Source organism: Pelecanus crispus, chromosome W (genome assembly GCF_030463565.1).
Source record: "Pelecanus crispus isolate bPelCri1 chromosome W, bPelCri1.pri, whole genome shotgun sequence".
NCBI lineage: Eukaryota > Metazoa > Chordata > Aves > Pelecaniformes > Pelecanidae > Pelecanus > Pelecanus crispus.
In genome coordinates, this window is record NC_134675.1 from 6,878,086 (window position 1) to 6,897,644 (window position 19,559).

Here is a 19,559-nt window from a genome sequence, read left to right on the forward strand (position 1 = left end):
TTCATTGAAGCACTTGGACTCTCTCCGGAGATTCTTTTGCATAAGCAGCACACTAACATCTGTGTCTCATCCACAGGCACAGAGTTCTGCTAAACCTCTTCAGGTTTGAGAACCTCTGCAACTCCCACCCCCAGCTATGTTTATTGTATAAGTGAGGAAGAGCCATCAGATTACAAACCTACATGTCTCTTTCAAAAGGTTGGCACCTTGCAGGGGGAGAAGTGTAAGAAGGCTGGGTGAATAAGAAGCTCTTTGCTCTTGGGTGTGACAACACATTAAATCCCTGGCAACTCCTATGTACTCAGCAGCTGAGAAGTGCTGCTTTATTACATCCTTATTTAAAGGAAGTAAACATCTTGTGTTCACTAGATACAAAATGTGACTTAAGTATGAAAATTTTCAGAACTGTTCTTCTACCAAGTGTGTTGGTAGAATTGCAAGAAGTAACTTTATATAGATTCTGACATTATGCTGCTGAGATGATGAATAGTTAGCTGTGGAGATGTTACATCCCTGCAGTATTTGCTTTGAGGGAAGTGGGTCCCTGCTGAATCTGTAGAATAAATAAATGCACTTACCCACTGTGACAGTTTTTTCATGTGTATAAATAAGGCCATATTCCACTTCATTAACCCTAATGTTTCCTACCTGTCAGCTAAAATCAGGTAAACCTGTTACCAAGACAGTTTGGTGTTTCTGTTGGTTTTGTAGTCCCTGAAAAGTGCTAGTTAATTCATGTTTGTATACTAACCTGACTGTGCATAGTATTTACTGAGCGGTGTGGTATTCTTACTGTCCTACCACATCTTTTGCAGACTAGTCCTTTTGCTATGGAAGCCGAAGAAACGATGAAATGTATCCAGGAATTTCCTGAACACTATAAAGTTATTTTGGATAGACTGAATGAACAACGTGAGCAGGACCAGTTTACGGATATCACTCTGATTGTCGATGGTATGTATAGGCCTGAGAACCAGTTGGTATACAGAGAATTCTGAAAGCTGTGCTGGGAAGCTGTTGGGTTTGTCACAGGTCACAGCTGTCAAACTGGGTTGCTAACAAATTCTTGGTTCTGTATTAGTGTGTGAGTTGCTTGCAGAGTTTCATTTAAAATCTTGGGGTGAACAGTCTCCAGCAGTGATTAATAATTTTGCTTCTGCTTTTCCAAATAAAGGGCTAAATATTTTCAGATAGAAGCCTACTTTGAAACTGCTGTACTATATTTAACATGTTGTCTAAGGATTTCCAAAACATTGTAAAAATATCTTTCCCTAACTTGAGCTGACTGTTTGCATGCAGAGAACTTGTACAAATAGTGGTTGACTGTTTAAAAAAACCCAAAAAAACCCCACAAAAAAAAACAAAACAGAGAAGCAAGAAGGCAATCTTACTTCAAGCTGTTATCTGCCTACTATTTTAATATATAGTTAAAATAGGGTAGAACAACTTGCTTTTCTTTTTCTATGTGTTCTAAAGACATAAGTATTGGTTTAAAAGGAAGATGGAGATATAAGTGCTTATTATCTCATTAGAAAAGGTGGTGTCTGATAGATCACCTAAGATTGCTTCTTATCCCAAACATGTCTTAAAATGGATGAGCACTTCAAGGAAGATAGGCAGTGTCCACTAGGACAGACCTAGCTAAAGGAGTACCTCCTGATCCTTAAAAGGATAGCAAGAACTCACTTGAAGGAAAAGGGTCCTACAGAGCCTGGATTAGAAAAAAGTAAGCAAATGAAGAAAAAATTACTCTTCTGGAATCACTGTAGTTTCACTGACAGCGCTCGCACAAAACTTATCCTGAATGTTTGTTCCTGCTCTAGTGTTACCAAATCCATGTGTTTGAGCTCAAAACTGTTTTCTTGTGCAGCTGTGTAGTTCTAATCCATGTTGCTTCTCTTACCTCTGTCCCATGGAGCCTTATAAATGTTCATGCCTGCACCAGGGAGAAGGCAACACAGTGATGGGGAATACACAGTCTGGAAAACAGGAAGAACAGAGCAGAACTACTTTTGTTCTGCAGGGGCCTTTATGCTGGCAGAAGTGATGATAAAATACATCCATATGTAAGAGCAGCAAAAACCAAGGAGAGCCTGGATAAAACCTGAGAGCTGAACCCAAGACATACAGAAAAAGCTTGCACAGGAATTTCCCATAACTTAAATATCTGAAAAGATAAACACTCCAGAGTGAGTGAGTCCTCCAGCTGATTGAGTTGCAGAGCTTCAGCAAGGTCAGCGATGTCAGCAAGGGTCTGCATGAGATGGGACAGGCTAGCTGCAATGGTATCCCATGTTACAAGGAGACATACTAAGTGACTATATGCTGCTGGAATAGATTTGTAGACTGGGTGGTTCTGCAGCTGTTCTCTTCACTGCATCTGCATTTATTCTGCACTATGAGTAAGGAAGGTGTTATCCTAAAACAAATTTTTTTTCTCTTTATAGGTCACCATTTCAAAGCTCATAAGGCTGTTCTTGCTGCCTGTAGCCAGTTCTTCTACAAATTCTTCCAAGATTTCACTCAGGAGCCCTTGGTGGAGATTGAAGGTAGTCTGATTCCTGCAAATAAAAACCTTCAGAGTTGTGTGCCCAAGCTCAAAATGAATGTAGTACCCTTGGTATGGGCTTAAATGCATGCTTGGTCATATTGATTAACTTTCTAGATCTCAGCTCTTGAGTTGTTCTGAGGTAGTGTCATGGTTTAACCCCAGCCAGCAGCTAAGCACCACAGAGCCAGGCTTGCTCATTCCCCCCCAGTGGGATGGGGGGGAGAATCAGAAGGGTAAAAGAGAGAAAGAAACTCATGGGTTGAGATACAAACAGTTTAATAATTAAAAAGAAATAATAATTTTTTTTAAACGGTAAGGAAAAGAGGAAAAAATAACAAAGAGAGAGGAAAATAAAACCCAAGAAAGACAAGTGATGCAAATGAAAACAATTGCTTGCCACCAACCGGCCAATGCCCAGCCAGTCCCCGAGCAGTGGCCCCTCTGCCCACCTCCCCCCCCCCCCCCCCCCCCCCCCAGTTTTATTGCTGAGCATGACATCATATGGTGTGGAATATCCCTTTGGTCAGCTGGGGTCAACTGTACCAACTGTGTCCCCTCCCAACTTCTTATGCACCCCCAGCCTACTCGCTGGTGGGGTGGTGTGAGGAGCAGAAAAGGCCTTGACTCTGTGTAAGCACTGCTCAGCAGTAACTAAAACATCCCTGTGTAATCAACACTGTTTTCAGCACAAATCCAAAACATAGCCCCATACTAGCTACTATGAAGAAAATTAACTCTATCCCAGCCAAAACCAGTACAGGTAGCTATCACCACTGGAAAAAACTTCCCCTGAAGAAAAATGAAAAAGAAAAAGATTCCTTGGCTGGGGTGCAAGAACAGGATAGATATAGAGCAATACTTGTCTGCTAGGCAAGGACCAATTTCCTGGAGCAATACTTCAGCTTCTGGTAACTTGCTGCTCAGACATCTCTTGAGAGAGAGATCATATTTTTATGTTTAAAGATAACTTTCTGATGCAGCTGGTAAGCAAGCCTACCAGGGGAGGTGTCTCGCTTGACCTGCTGTTTACAAACAGAGAAGGGCTTGTGGGAGATGTCGTGGTCAGAGGCTGTCTTGGGCTTAGCGACCACGATATGATAGAGTTCTCGATTCTTTGCGATGTAAAGAGGAGGGGCAGCAAAACTATTACCATGGACTTCCGGAGGGCAGACTTTGGCCTGTTCAGGATGCTGGTTGGGAAAGTCCCTTGGGAGGCAGTCCTGAAAGGCAAAGGGGTCCAGGAAGGCTGGGCCTTCTTCAAGAAGGAAGTCTTAAGGGCGCAGGAGCGGGCTGTCCCCATGTGCCGTAAGACCAACTGGCGCGGAAAACGACCGGCCTGGCTGAATAGGGAGCTTTTGCAGGGACTCAGGGAAAAAAGGAGAGTCTACCGCCTTTGGAAGAAGGGGCAGGCAACTCAGGAGGAGTACAGAGATCTTGTTAGGTCATGCAGGGAGGAAATTAGAAAAGCAAAAGCCCAGCAAGAACTCAATCTGGCCAATGTTGTAAAAGATAATAAAAAATGCTTTTATAAGTACATCAGCAATAAAAGGAGAGCCAAGGAGGATCTCCATACTTTGCTGGATGTGGGGGGGAACATTGTCACCGAGGACAAGGAAAAGGCTGAGGTACTTAATGCCTTCTTTGCCTCTGTGTTTAATAGCCAGACCAGTCATCCCCAGGGTATTCAGCCCCCTGAGCTGGAAGACAGGGACAGGGAGCAGTATGGAGCCCTCATAGTCTAGGAGGAAGCAGTTAACGGCCTGCTATGCCACCTGGATGCTCACAAGTCTATGGGGCCAGATGGGATCCACCCGAGAGTACTGAGGGAGCTGGCAGAGGAGCTCACCAAGCCACTCTCCATCATCTATCAGCAGTCCTGGTTAACAGGGGTGGTCCCTGATGACTGGAGGCTTGCCCATGTGACACCCATCTACAAGAAGGGCCAGAAGGAGGACCCGGGGAACTACAGGCCTGTCAGCCTGACCTCGGTGCCGGGAAAGATTATGGAGAGGTTCATATTGAGTGAACTCAACAGGCAAGTGCAGGTCAACCAGGGGATCAGGCCCAGCCAGCATGGGTTCATGAAAGGCAGGTCCTGCTTGACCAACCCAATCTCCATCTATGGCCTGGTGACATGCCTGGTGGATGAAGGAAAGTCTGTGGATGTCATCTACCTGGACTTTAGCAAAGCCTTTGACACCGTCTCCCACAATATTCTCCTTGGGAAGCTGGCAGCTCATGGCTTGGACGGGCGTAGTCTTCGCTGGGTAAAAAACTGGTTGGGTGGCCGAGCCCAGAGAGTAGTTGTAAATGGAGTTAAGTCCAGTTGGTGGCCGGTCACGAGTGGTGTTCCCCAGGGCTCTGTTTTGGGGCCAGCCTTGTTTAACATCTTTATCAATGATCTGGATGAGGGGATTGAGTGCACCCTTAGTAAGTTTGCAGATGACACCAAGTTGGGCGTGAGTGTCGATCTGCTGGAGGGTAGGATGGCCCTGCAGAGGGACCTGGACAGGCTGGAACGATGGGCCGAGGCCAACTGTATGAGGTTTAACAAGGGCAAGTGCTGGGTCCTGCACTTGGGTCACAACAACCCCATGCAGCGCTACAGGCTTGGGGAAGAGTGGCTGGAAAGCTGCCTGGCCAAAAAGGACCTGGGGGTGTTGGTTGACAGCCGGCTGAACATGAGCCAGCAGTGTGCCCAGGTGGCCAAGAAGGCCAACAGCATCCTGGCCAGCAGGAGCAGGGAGGTGATTGTCCCCCTGTACTCAGCGCTGGTGAGGCCGCACCTGGAATACTGTGTCCAGTTTTGGGCCCCCTCAATACAAGAAAGACATTGAGGTGCTGGAGCGTTTTCAGAGAAGGGCTACAAAGCTGGTGAAGGGTCTGGAGCACAGGCCTTATGAGGAGCTGCTGAGGGCACTGGGGTTGTTTAGTCTGGAGAAGAGGAGGCTGAGGGGAGACCTTATTGCTCTCTACAACTACCTGACAGGAGGTTGTAGTGAGGTGGGTGTTGGTCTCTTCTCCCAAGTAACTAGCGATAGGACGAGAGGAAATGGGCTCAAGCTGTGCCAGGGGAGGTTTAGGTTGGATATTAGGAAAAATATCTTCACGGAAAGGGTAGTCAAGCATTGGAACAGGCTGCCCAGAGAGGTGGTGGAGTCACCATCCCTGGAAGTGTTCAAAAACCAGGTAGATCATAGAATCGTTTAGGTTGGAAAAGACCTTTAAGATCATCCAGTCCAACCATTAACCTACACTACCAAGTCCACACTAAACCAATCAAGGGTAGACTAGAGTAAACCATGTGCCGAAGTGCCACATCTACCCATTTTTTGAACACTTCCAGGGATGGTGGCATGTCTCTGTAGTTGTTCCAGATTCATGTGTTTCTTTAGTAGACTCTTTATTTCAACGTGAGCCTTTCAAGGGTGGCATCTTCATGAAACTGGCTGTTGCTGTGAGCAGGCAAGTGTGCAAGATTCAGCAGATAGATGAGACTGAGGAATTGCTAAAAGAGGCTGTTTTTCTTGCTTGTAAACAGGTGTAAGTAACATGGCATTTCGTCACCTAATTGAGTTCACCTATACAGCAAAACTAATGGTCCAAGGTGAGGAAGAAGCAAATGATGTTTGGAAAGCAGCTGAGTATCTACAGATGTTAGAAGCAATCAAAGCACTTGAAATCAGGTAAACACATAAGCCTCTTTTTCTTCCCAACACTGAAATGTAGAGTCTTAAGAATCCTATTACAAGAGCTGTCTGCCAGTATTTTGCAGTGCTGCTCTTTATCCTGGAACCTCCTAAGCTTGTGTGGGACTGTATACTCTTCTACTATAAGATATGGGTCAGAATTATAAAGGCTAAAAAATGAACATCGCATTCTTTGGGCTGGAACACAATGACAAGTGACATGGCTGGTAAATGTTGCAGACATTGTAGGGCTGTGACTTTGTGGTAACTAATACCAGGTCTCTGTGCTATCTGCCCACACCTGATTTAAGAGCTGGGTGTACAGTGATGATGTGTCTCAGGTAATTAGACCACATTAACAAGTTTGTGCTGGTGTTTTGTTTTCATGCAGCTTTCTGCTTTCAAGAGAATAGGCAGTGATTTTTAAAACTTCTTGGTGCAAAATTAATCTCTCAAACTTCTTGAACGAATGTAACTGTTATAATCAGTTTTATATGGGATCAGTAGTTAATCAAATGTTGCTGTGGCACCTTTTATCCAGTACCAGGAACTGTACTCCATTACCAAACTCTAACCTCAGAAAAGCAAGGTGCCATTCCCATCATGCTGGTTTTCTTCCCCTTTGTTCCCTTTCACAACGTGCTGTCATGTTCTTGTTCCTTCTGTATGCTACACTGTTCTTCTGTTATGAATCATAGAATCATAGAATCATCTAGGTTGGAAAAGACCTTTAAGATCATCCAGTCCAACCATTAACCTACACTACCAAGCCCACTCTAGACTAATCAAGGGTAGGCCAGACTAAACCATATCCCGAAGTGCCACATCTACCCGTTTTTTAAACGCCTCCAGGGATGGTGACTCCACCACCTCTCTGGGCAGCCTGTTCCAATGCCTGACCACCCTTTCCGTAAAGAAATTTTTCCTAATTTCCAGTCTAAACCTCCCCTGGCGCAGCTTAAGCCCATTTCCTCTTGTTCATGAAGCAGAGGGAGGGGCAATAAATGCCTCCCAGCATTACGGTTATCCTTGCTTTCTCTTCTAGACCTGCTGAAAGGTCTTTGTGTTCAGGCTAAGGAAAGACTGTTGCTTCCTCTTTATCTCCCCATAGACACACTAGCTAAGGAGAGTGGTATTGACCCCAAGTTCCTCTAGTAGCCAGCGAACTTTTTTTTTTTTAAACAAACAAACAAAACCTCTGTGACATGGTACACTGGAAACTTGGTTATCAACATCAGTGTTGATTTTTTTGAATCAGCTTATTCTGTGGATTGGTAGCAGAGCTGATTAAGTATGTAATTTTTTTTTAATTTTTATTTTTACATTATTAAGATTAAGCATGGTATCACCAAAAGAACTTTTTTCATTTGGGGAAAATAGCAGACCTTTGCTGTCTGCTTGAGAAATTTAAAAGACACTTGAAACTGAAAAAGTATGTTCTAATTGGTATCACTTTGAGTCTATGTACACTGGTAGAGCTGTTGAACCAGGATTCTGATCAGTACGTCAAGCTAAACTGACCAGCCTGCAATTATTTTCCACTATTGTATAATGTTAAGCAGTTTGTTGATTATGCATCACTAGTAAATGCTGTAATTCTTACGTTACAAGGAAACAAATGTTTTGCTTAACACACACATGTGCAAGCTAGTCTATTCTTAGGGTTTTTTTTTATTTTTGGTGGGGTTTTTTTGGTTAGAAAACCAAACTTGAATACCACTGTCAGTCTCGGTTTTTTCCTCCACAGTAGGAGGGGGAAGAATTGCAATACAGTGCCTCTGTCTGAGCTTTGACTGAAAGGGGTAAGCTTCAGAAAGTTCAGCTAAAGTAGAGATTATTGTAGAACTAACCATTTGTGTAATGCATCAGAGTTGCACATCGCATAATCTAGACTAGAAAGAAAACAACCAGCTGTTATTCCTTGAAGTACAGTTGTGTTGTATGTGTGTATCCCCATTCAAAGTTTCACACCTGAGCCACACAATGTGTTCAAGGACGGTAGTCACCTCTTTGTTGAGCAGATTATTATTTTGGTACGTGATTCTGGAGCTCCTTGCAGTAACATGCAAAGTAACTGTCACCTAGACATCAGAAATCCAGGCTAGATGAAACTATAAGTTTAGCTGCTCTGTCTTCCTGTATCTGAATATAGTAAGGTGCAATTTAATAAGCTGTATCTTGCATTAGGTCATTAGCCACTCATCTCTGCCATATAACGTACAGATACTGGAGAAAAACCTTTCTCCTATTACTAGAAAACCTGAAAGTGATAGGGAGTGGGTTACATAAAAGGATTCATCAGGCTGCAAAGGAAGGTAAAAGCACAAATTACTCTCGTCAGTCTGATTTGGGGGGAAGATAGCCACTCATTTTCAAAACTGATAATCAGTAGTAAAACCTCCAGCATGTAAATGCTGTGGATAATCGTGAGGGTGTGACTTGAAAGCATTGGCCCACTCAGTTCTGTCTGTGTTTGAGATGGGATGCTATCCCTGACATCTTGGAGGAAGGGGGTTGTGTCTTTATGGTGCAAGGAGAATAGGAACAGATCTGGGGGTTGTGTTTAAGCACAGAAAATTAAATTAGAATACTCTTTCCACATCCAAGTGGCTTTTTTTTTTTAACCTCAGCTGTTAGCTGTGTGCTTTCCTGAAGTACAAGATGTTATAATAATTATTGTGTGAAGTCACAGCTGTAGTGTTTTCTAACAAGCTGTAAGCGCTGCAGGCAATTGCATGCACTCCAGAGCTTAAGAGGTGGATAGCATAGGAAGGACTTGAATCTTATTTCTGAGTAGGCAGGCCAAAGAACTCCTTCCTTTGGGGAAGTTTTCTTTCCAAATACAGAATTTCACAAGTTTCTTATATAAACCTATGTCATTAGGCTAACTGGCCTTTCTTCTTGACAGGTGGTGTGTATCGTTCAAGCAGAGCTATTTAAAACACTTTAGTAACCTTATGTCAATGGCTCCACAGCTTTAACCGTGCTATTCTACAGCTCTAAGGAGTATAGATTAAGAACAAATTAGCTTCTGAAATGCATGCAGGTTATGTGGTTGTTCATCATTCAGCTTCTTTGAGAAACAGGTAGCGAGTGTTTAATGCAGAAGCTCAGTATCAGGCAGGAATTGTTATGTAAGTGCTTATGGATCTTAACTATGTTTATGTAAATGCTTTGCAGGAACAAAGAAAATTCATCACCCTTAGAATCAAATCAAACGCAAGGTCAAAATAAACCGAAAAAGAGGAAGATAGCTGAAACCTCTAACGTTATCACAGAAACACTGCCATCTGCAGAATCGGAGCCTGTTGAAATTGAGGTTGAGATTGCAGAGGGGACAATTGAAGTGGAAGATGACAGCATCGAAACACTTGAAGTAGCTTCTGCAGAACAATCTATAAAGTACATACAGACAACAGGTACATCAGATGAATCTGCTTTGGCTCTTTTGGCAGATATCACCAGTAAGTATCGTCAGGGAGAGACAAAATGCCAGATCCAAGAAGAAGGTGATAGCGCAACTGATCCCTCATGCAAAGAGGTAGAAGGTATTGAAATTGTGGAACTTCAGCTGTCACACATGAAGAATTTATTCCACTGTGAGAAATGTAACCGTTCATTTAAATTGTTTTACCATTTTAAGGAACACATGAAAACACACTCTACTGAGAGTTACAAGTGTGACATATGCAGTAAAAGGTACCTACGAGAGAGTGCTTTGAAACAGCACCTCAGCTGTTACCACCTTGATGAAGGTGGTGCCAGCAAGAAGCAAAGACCTGGCAAAAAAATACATATATGCCAGTACTGTGATAAGCAGTTTGACCACTTTGGACATTTTAAAGAGCACCTCCGGAAGCACACAGGTAAGAGCACTGTTATGGTCCTGGTACCTGTGGCTTTGGCTCTGGCATTTTGGGTTTTTGCATGTTTTGGGGAAATAGAGAATATGCTGAGGAGAACACATGAGTCCTGAGTGCTAGAAATACTTGGCTTCTAGTTAAAACTAAAATGCTGCTTTGGTTTTTTAATTTTATTTTTTTGTTTTCCATTGATATAAACTTTGAGGGATTGAGGTGGTTAAAAATAGGCACCTAAAACCAGAAAGCACTAATGAAGCTTCTCTCTCAAGTCTATTAAATCTTAAAGATTTTTTTCAAAATCATTTCTTAAAGCATGTTTTCTTCAAAAGTACCAAGCTGAGGAGCTACTCTTATTTTCACAATTCTACTAGTAAATGTTTCTGTTGAAATGTGATCTGAACTGTGAGCTTCTCAGTGGAATACACAGTTTAAAGGGTTTCTTTAACTAACAGAACTTCTGAGCAAATGCCTATTAATGCATTAGGCATAAAATACCCCCCTAACAACTCTCTCTTGTACCATCTTGTTTGAAAGCTTCATCCTTGCTCTTGACATCTCATCTATGATTTCATTTTCTTTGTTAATTAACACAGCAAAACATTTCTAGTGACTATAGTAGACTTTTGTTACTGTAAAATCTGCCTCTTCGAAATCTGGATAGCATCTTTTGAGTACAAAATGACTTGGGCTCCTTTTTCTATATAATATGGGAGGTTAAGATGCTATTTCTTCATCTCACTGAAAAGTCTGTACTATCTGAATAGGTACTGAGAATTATATAGATAGATCTCTGAATGTAAAATATATGTTCTGATCTTTCAGATATTTTTGTTTAATATGTCAGTCATGAGTCATCAGTAAGAATTTAATGGAGAGTAGCAGTCCTATTTCTTTTGCAGCTTGTTGTTGCTAAAGCCTTTTAATTGGAACTTTTTTGCATCTGTGTATAGGACTGCTGAGTATTGATATATGACACTGTATCCAGTCTACTCCCAATAGCCCCTTAAAAGTTGCATTTATAAAAAGTCTTTGGCAAATCCTTATTCCCTATGAAGCAGGGAGTCTTTCTCCATTATGACCAAGCCAAATACAAGCTACTTAATAAAAGTCTTTTCAGAGAAAGGTTTGTGGTGGATTAACAGAGTAACCCAAATATCACAGTATGCTGGTTGCTGTTGTGACAAAGGATTTTGGGGATGAAGCAACTTAGCATATCACAGGAGATGCAGAGTACTTTCTAAATATTTATTGATACAATTATAACATATGGAATCGAATTACTTCCAGTTCAGCATTTTGAAAGCCTTAAGCTTAAAATTAAACCAGATACTACCATTTAACTGTGGTCTCCTAAGGTCAGTGGAAAAACTCCTATTGAGCCAAAGGCTTTCTAAGTTCTTAATTCTGTATAGCACTGGTTGAATATGAAAATGAAATTAAAAGGCCAGGGAGAAAATGTCCTACAAAGTATTTAATCCCGTTGCTGCTTAATCACAACATTAGCAATAACATGAAAGTAGCAATTGGGGCAGAAATAGACACCTTATCAGGGTTGGTAATTCTTTTTGATGTAGGAATTTGACATTACCAATGGCTATTATCTTTGTCTCAGTAAAAGAAAGGAAGAACTATGGAGTTTTTCTCATGCATGTGTACAGTGCCTTAAGCAGCTACTGAGTCTCTGGAAAAAAAACTCAAAATTGTCTTGTATGTCATGTAACTGAACGTACTAACAAAGTCATCTCCAGAACTTATAAAGAGGGAGGTTTTCTGGCCTGATCTAATGATTCTCTTTTTTTTTCCCTTTAAGAGAATGAATGAGATTTCACTTGCCAATCATAAATAACTCGTAGGACAGAAATTAGAATAGAATAGAAGAAGAATAGTATCATTAAGGTTGGAAAAGACCTCTAAGATCATCTAGTCCAACCATCAACCCAACACCACCATGCCCACTAAACCATGTCCCAAAGTGCCATGTCTACCCGTTTTTTGAACCCCTCCAGGGATGGTGACTCCACCACCTCTCTGGGCAGCCTGTTCCAATGCTTGACCACTCCTTCCATGAAGAAATTTTTCCTAATATCCAATCTAAACCTCCCCTGGCGCAGCTTGAGCCCATTTCCTCTTGTCCTATCACTTGTTACTTGGGGAAAAAAAGAGACAGAAACCCACCTCACTACAACCTCCTTTCAGGTAGTTGTAGAGAGCAATAAGGTCTCCCCTCAGCCTCCTCTTCTCTAGACTAAACAACCCCAGTGCCCTCAGCCGCTCCTCATAAGGACTGTGCTCCAGACCCTTCACCAGCTTTGTTGCCCTTCTCTGGACACGCTCCAGCACCTCAATGCCCTTCTTGTATTGAGGGGCCCAAAACTGGACACAGTATTCCAGGTGCAGCCTCACCAGTGCCCAGTACAGGGGGACAATCACCTCCCTGCTCCTGCTGGCCACACTATTCCTGAGACAAGCCAGGATACTGTTGGCCGCCTTGGCTGCCTGGGCACACTGCTGGCTCATGTTCAGCTGGCTGTCAACCAGCACCCCCAGGTTCTTTTCAGCCAGGCAGCTTTCCAGCCACTCTTCCCCAAGCCTGTAGCGCTGCATGGGGTTGTTGTGACCCAAGTGCAGGACCTGTCACTTGGCCTTGTTGAACCTCATACAGTTGGCCTCAGCCCATTGATCCAGCCTGTCCAGATCCCTCTGCAGGGCCATCCTACCCTCCAGCAGATCGATACTCCCACCCAGCTTGGTGTCATCTGCAAACTTACTGAGGGTGCACTCAATCCCCTCATCCAAATCATTGATAAAGATATTAATTCTGCAAGGCTGCACTTAAATAATGTATATCTGTTGAGTTCTATAGCTCTAATTTGTCTTACACAAGAAGAGTGATTTCCTCATACAGAAATCAATCTTAGAATGAAGCTACTGCTCTTGTCTAATCCTGGTATTTTTGCAAAGTTTATATGCCCTAGCAGGAAGAGACACTGAACAGCTTTGATTCCCTCTGATTTTACTGGGAATTTTGACTGCTGAATATTTCTCAGTGTTAGGCTTTCTTGATTATTTTTTTCTTTTTTTTTTTTCCTTTTATGGAGTGTGTATGTGCTCACATGAGCGAAGGTGGAAGTGAAGGAGTTGTGATGTGCTCTAAGCAACCAAATTAATCAGTCCTTGGCTGAAAACCCTGTAACTGAAGTAATTTGTATGCAGATTATACAGACTTCTTAGGAAAAATTAATCAAGGTGTTTGCCATTCTTCATAAATCTAAAATATGTTTTATAGGAAGTGTACTTTGAATTGCAAATAACATCTTCCATAGGAGTGAATAAACGGACTCTATTTACATACCTTGAATAAATGATCCCAAGAAGTTAATTTGATAAACGCCTGCCTTTAGTGTGTTTGTGGGGGGAAAAAAGAAAAAAAAAAAAGCCAACCAAACAAACAAAAAACCCCAACTAGGCTTACTATTTCTCTCTAAACCAAATCTAAATAATGATATGGTAGCTTTATGGTTATGGTTGAATTCCCTGGTATTTCTTACATATTAGGCAAATAAAAGTCACTGTGTTATGAATGTCTTTGGGTTAAAAAATATTTATTTGGGGCAATCTCCTTCCTGTGGCTGTAGGATTATAAAGGACCAGCACAATATCTTAGGACTATCTTAGGTCAGAATTTCTGCCCTGTGAGTTACTTATGATTGGCAAATGAAATCTCACCTGTTCTCATAAATGGAAAAAAAATAATTGTTAGATCAGGCCAGAACCCTCCCTCTTCATAAAATCTCACTTAGATGAGACTAAACTCTTAGTTGGATGACACCCAGGGGAAGAGAAGCAAGTTGTCGCCTTTAGCAGAGGAGTTTATCCCCTAGCTCGCCAGTGCGCTAGAGACAGGCTGACATGCTCTCTGTGTCTTCCATCACTGCTGTGACCAGTGCAGCTGAGGTTGCAGCATTGATTTGTACTGTGCAAGAAGTCACGCGGTGTCTTTTGGCCTTTGGATATCGCCACTGTTGTCTTTGAATTGTCACTTTCAGATACTTTTGGCAGAATATGTTGAAGATTATTGAAGAATTTGAGTAAGAATAGAATAAATCTGTCCTTGACTGGGCGGTGATTGCTCCAAGTAACTCTTTAAATGTGACCAGATTGCAGGGCAGGTGAAAGTCTGTGGTGTGAATTTTATTATGTAGTATCCTCTTGGCTCACCAATGTATTTGGTTGCTTGTGCAAAGTCTGTGATTTTTAATCTACAAGACTGATGGCAGTTCAGCATCCTCTGCATTACCTGTACAACAGTCTCCATAAACAGCCTTTTATAACCATTAAGGGGAATATTCCCACCATTTAACATTTTTCTGTGGCCTTTAAGTGTATAAGCGAGAATTATAGGCTGCTTGTGGATTTCTTTTGAAAAGCTAGTTAGGCACTTCTGAATATCTTTATTTCTGAAAATACAGGTTTATTGGCTTTCCATCTCAGTAGTCAATAACTACTGCATTCCTGAAAATGTAGGCTTTTAAACTTAATCTAGCTAGAATAGATTCTTATGTTACTCACTGAAATGTCTCAGCCTCTTTTGGAGTTCATTAAGTAGTTTGTTTCAGTAGTTATGTTGGTATCAGTACCTCCATAGATTAATTATCAGACTTTCAGAAGAAACACACTGTTCCTAATTTTTTGTACTTTAATTTCCCTGAATTTCATTGTGTCTTGTACATGATGAAATTAGTAAACAGAGACACCAGTTGTTCTTTGTTACTACTTGATGATGGTAATAACAATATACTACCTTGGATGCAAGTTTTTTGTTTTGTTTGTTTTAATACTGATGCATTGTTACTCCATGGTCATTCTGTGCCAACTTCTTTTTCTGGAGCTCATTTTCAGCTCTCAAGCATAAGCTGTTATTGTTCTTGAAAATAAAACTTTGTATTATTTAAATACTTCCTTCTTTAATGTGTCACTTTCTATATACTAATGTTGAGTCTTTAACTGTTAATATTATCAGGTGAAAAGAGAGAAATAGCTGCTGTTTCTTTAAGATATTTCATCAGAATAGTAATCTAACTTCCATAAAAACCTAAATGTACCTTAAATGGCACTGGTAATTATGTTAATTGTTGGTTGTTTGTTTATAAATGAGAGTTATGGCTCCAGGTTAGGTTTTTGCCCTTTTATTTACATAAATAAAGTTTACATAGAATGTCTTTCTCTTCTGTAGAATAATCCAGTTGGCCATGTCTTTACAGCGTATTTATCAACCTACACAAAAGGGAGAGGGGAAGAAGGGAGAACTGACCAAAAACTGGCTGGTTTTATACGCTTACAAATCTATGTGTCTGTCTTAACAGGTGAAAAACCATTTGAATGTCCAAACTGCCATGAACGTTTTGCTAGGAATAGCACACTCAAATGTCACCTGACTGCCTGTCAGTCTGGAGCTGGAGCTAAAAAGGGAAGAAAGAAGCTGTACGAATGTCAGGTGGGTAATGGAAGTAGCAGAGTCTCCTTCTTGTGCTGAGGGAGTGTGGGAGTACTGAGCAGGAAAGGCAACAAGAGTGGACTTATGTCTCCAAGAGCTACTTTTAGTAAAATAAATCATAAAGATTGCATTCAACCACAACATGAGGGTAAATTCTTATATCTAAGTAGTTCCATTTAAAATATGTAATTACTGATATGGAGCTTTGTTAATCAGAGAGATTCTTGTGGGTAGGTAAGTGTTCGTCTGCATCTTACTGATCTTTCTGCTTCCTTTTCAAGGTTCTTGATGCACTGACCTAGGCCTTTCCTGCTTGTGAGCATGCTTCACTAAAGTCCAAAATACAAAGTACTATTTTATTTCCTATTTTGTTATTCTTCTGTTTGATACCAATATATCGACTTTGCCTGGAAAGTCATTCCAACTTATGATGACAATCTGTAATGTCTTTTAAGCAAATATAAATGCCATAGATGGATAGCTAGGGTACTTGGTTGCTATACGTAGCTGACATTTGAAAAGCTGTTCAGAAGAATGTTACTTAGCTTTTAAAAGTTGATTCTGAAAAGCTAGAAAATATGAGATCTGAGGTTGGTTGTAGCATTTTTATTTGCCATTTTGCTGCTCCACTGCTGTGACAGTCTCAAATAAGAACACACTTCCCCTCCTCCCCCCCTTAAGGCTCTCACCTTACTCAGTTCACAGAATGGCTGTGGTTTGAGGTTAAATTGGGTTGTGTAGTAAAGAAAACTGCTGGATATCGGCTTTATTTGTTCAAAAAAGAGAGTGTGATTTTATTCATAGAAAGCAGTGAATACTGCAGGAGATGAATGAATTCTGTGTGTTGCTAATCAAATCATTTAATCAGAAGTTTCACCAATGCTGTTGCATCATTTCGTTGTTATGCATGAGAACTACTGTATAACACAAAGTTGTACCCAGTAGCTTCATTGAAGATACTGTTTTGTCTTTGTGACCCTTTGGTTTAATTGCTTCACATAGCTTTCTCTGTTACAGATATTGTGAATGTGAGTTAGTGTTATTTCAGCCTGCAGCAACTACAGCAATTCTTGGATAAATTTTTCTTGAATTTTTTTCTCTTTAGAACTAAATTTGAGTAGTGTTCAATAAATAAAATCTTGGCTCACTGAACAAAGAGGAGAAAACAAAATTGCGCTTGCTTGATGAGCACTTTTGGTGCTCTTCATTGTATGCCTTGAGTACTGAATTAGGCTCCATGTGGCAAGAACAGTAATTATGTGCTTGGGTATTGCTGATAGTCATTACCTTTATGTATGACTAAGTAATTTTAAGTGCTTATCTATAAGGTTAGTATTTTAAGAAGTGTGTGTGCAACTTCTTTCTAAAGTGTGAGTTGGGGGGGACAGACGGACATGACAAAAAGCATGTCACTAGCATCACAAACATGGTTTTAAGACTTCAACAGCAAAATGGGGATATTCAGCTCCATTACACAGACCTGTTCCTTGAGTTAATCCCTGTCAGATACTCCATCATCCTTCTGTGCTGTTGCTGAAAATTGAGGAGATGGAACATTCTGTTTTAAAAATATTTGCCAACAGTGAAGGGGTGCCAACAGTGAAATGCATGTTCTTTGCTTCTTTCTGCAGCCAAGAACACTTGCATGGACAAAGACCCCTGAGCCTGTTTCTTTACTCTGAGCCTGACTCTACCCCACTCTGCTCTCTCTCTTCTACCCTGGCACCTCATTCATTTCTGCAGTGTCTTTGTGTGTTGTTTTTTTCAGGCTATTTACCTCAGTGCCAGCTGAAGGGAAGGAAGTGTGCTCAAGTGCTTTGTGACAATAGTATGTCTGCAGTCAAAGCAGTACTTTTAGCTGGAAGAGACTTAAAGGGATGGAGTTTTAAGAGATTTTTATCTGCTGAAATCACTCAAGTATTTTTTTGAAATGGCAAAATGGGAGAGTTTAGGCTAGCCAGGTAAATCTTATAGTGCCATGAACAAATGAAAGCTGATAAGGAAAAGTTGGCTAGTAGTACTGCATCTAGAACTTCAGTAAAAGGACAGTTTGTATTACACTTTCATCATACGATATTATTACATAATAGCTTTCCACCCAAAATTCTATCACCAGACATTTATTGGGGCATGAATCTGTGTGTGAATTTCACATAAGGTTAAAATAAGAAAACTTTCAAATGCTGTACTGACTCCATAAATTTTGTAGGTATCCTGTGCATGCACAACTCAGAATGGCACACTGTTTCTTAAAAATAAATAAATACCAAGTCTTCTGTTCATCTGAAGCTGACTTCTTGGCTTTTACCTCTAACGTACATGTTTTTTTTAATCCAAGTAGCAAGAAACTACACTATGTGAAGCTATTGATCTGAAATAGGCACTATACTTTGTCATATTTCTGTTGGCACTGTTTAACATACTGTATCTTTTGTTTTAGGTTTGTAACAGTGTGTTTAACAGCTGGGATCAATTTAAAGATCACTTGGTAATACACACCGGTGACAAACCCAACCACTGTACCTTATGTGATTTGTGGTTTATGCAAGGCAGTGAGCTGAGAAGGCATCTCAAAGACATGCATAATATTTCAGAACAAATAGTGACAGAAGAGGTTCTTCCAGTGGAAGCTGAACCAGTAACATCAATGACTATAATAGAACAAGTGGAGCAAGTCCATGTCTTACCAGTAATTCAGGTACAAGTGGATCCTGCACAGGTAACTGTGGAACAGATGCACCAGGATCTCATACAGGACAGTCAAGTGAAAGACACACAGATGGAGGAGCTGCAAGAACAGGTGCAAATTAGTTACTTGGAAGTTGAACACATTCAGACTGAACAAGGTGCTGAAGTTCATGTGGAACAGTTACATGTTGAGCATGTAAATCAAATACAGATGGAAGAAGTACAGGCAGAACTTATAGATGGAACAGACCTGGAACAAGTAGAATATGAAATTGTTGATCAAGGAGAACCAGAAGAAAAGGAAACTAGTCAAGTAGATGATGTAGATAAGGAAGATCATGAACAAGCTGAAGACTTAAACTCAACAATTAGTGGACACACAGAATGAAACGGTGGATGACTAGGACAAATAACCACACTGTGCAGGTTTAGGAATGAAATACCCAATTATTTTCGTTAGCTTTTACATTGGTTTTTGAACCGTCAGGGGTCATCTTTCCAATATGCTGTCCTTAGAAAGCTGGACAAGTGGACCAATGTTAGCTTTCTTCATGTACAACTAAACTCTCATATGTGAAAATTTTCTCATTCATGTAATACCATGGAACAGAAACTACCACAGAGATGGACAGCTTTGTGATGATTTTAATAATGAATAGCTTGTATCACTGTTACACCATCCCTGGGTATATGTAAGAGTAACTTTACCTCTTTTCCTCTTGCCATAGAAGCAAACTCTTGTTATAGATTTGCAGGGTGTCTGTGGCAGAAGAATCAGTAAAATCTGGTGGGTTCTAATGTAAGTGGTCAATCGGGTACCTGTGAATTTTCTGGGCAGACTGTTTGCTATTTCCTAACAGCAGTCCCTAACTTTCAGGCTGGGGAAAAAACATTGTTGCTGGAGGTCTCGGAGCACAAAACTCTTGTGCCTCTTCAACACTGACTGGTTAAATTTCCACAAAGTTCCTAGAGTGTTCAAGAACCTAGTTCAGTAAAAGGCAATGTAGGTAATGCTATAGCGCTTTATATTTTTGCTTAAAATTGTCAGCTACTGATTTTTTTTTTCTTCATTAAATTTAGGGGGGTGGTGAGGGAGGAAACAGATTACATGTGGAGGCAGCAGGACACTCTAAAAGGGATGCTTTAAATTAGGAGAAGCTCAGTAGAATCTGTGGTAAACATGAGCTGGAAGAAAGCTACCAGCAGACTCTTCTTTTATAAATCGTCATTTTTGAAAATGAATATTTTTAAACATAGAGAAGACTTGTCTATAT

General features: G+C 40.9%; 1 protein-coding gene across 1 annotated transcript; it reads left to right on the plus strand.

The window, feature by feature from the left end:
- Positions 1–830: 830 nt before the first annotated feature.
- Positions 831–18,673, plus strand: LOC104024006 (zinc finger protein 131). Its single transcript, XM_075725655.1, has 7 exons — positions 831–954; positions 2,448–2,549; positions 6,093–6,237; positions 9,421–9,781; positions 9,884–10,106; positions 15,467–15,597; positions 18,038–18,673. Exons 1-7 carry the CDS (start codon positions 831–833, stop codon positions 18,671–18,673), a joined length of 1,722 nt encoding a protein of 573 aa, XP_075581770.1.
- The last annotated feature ends 886 nt before the right edge of the window (positions 18,674–19,559 follow it).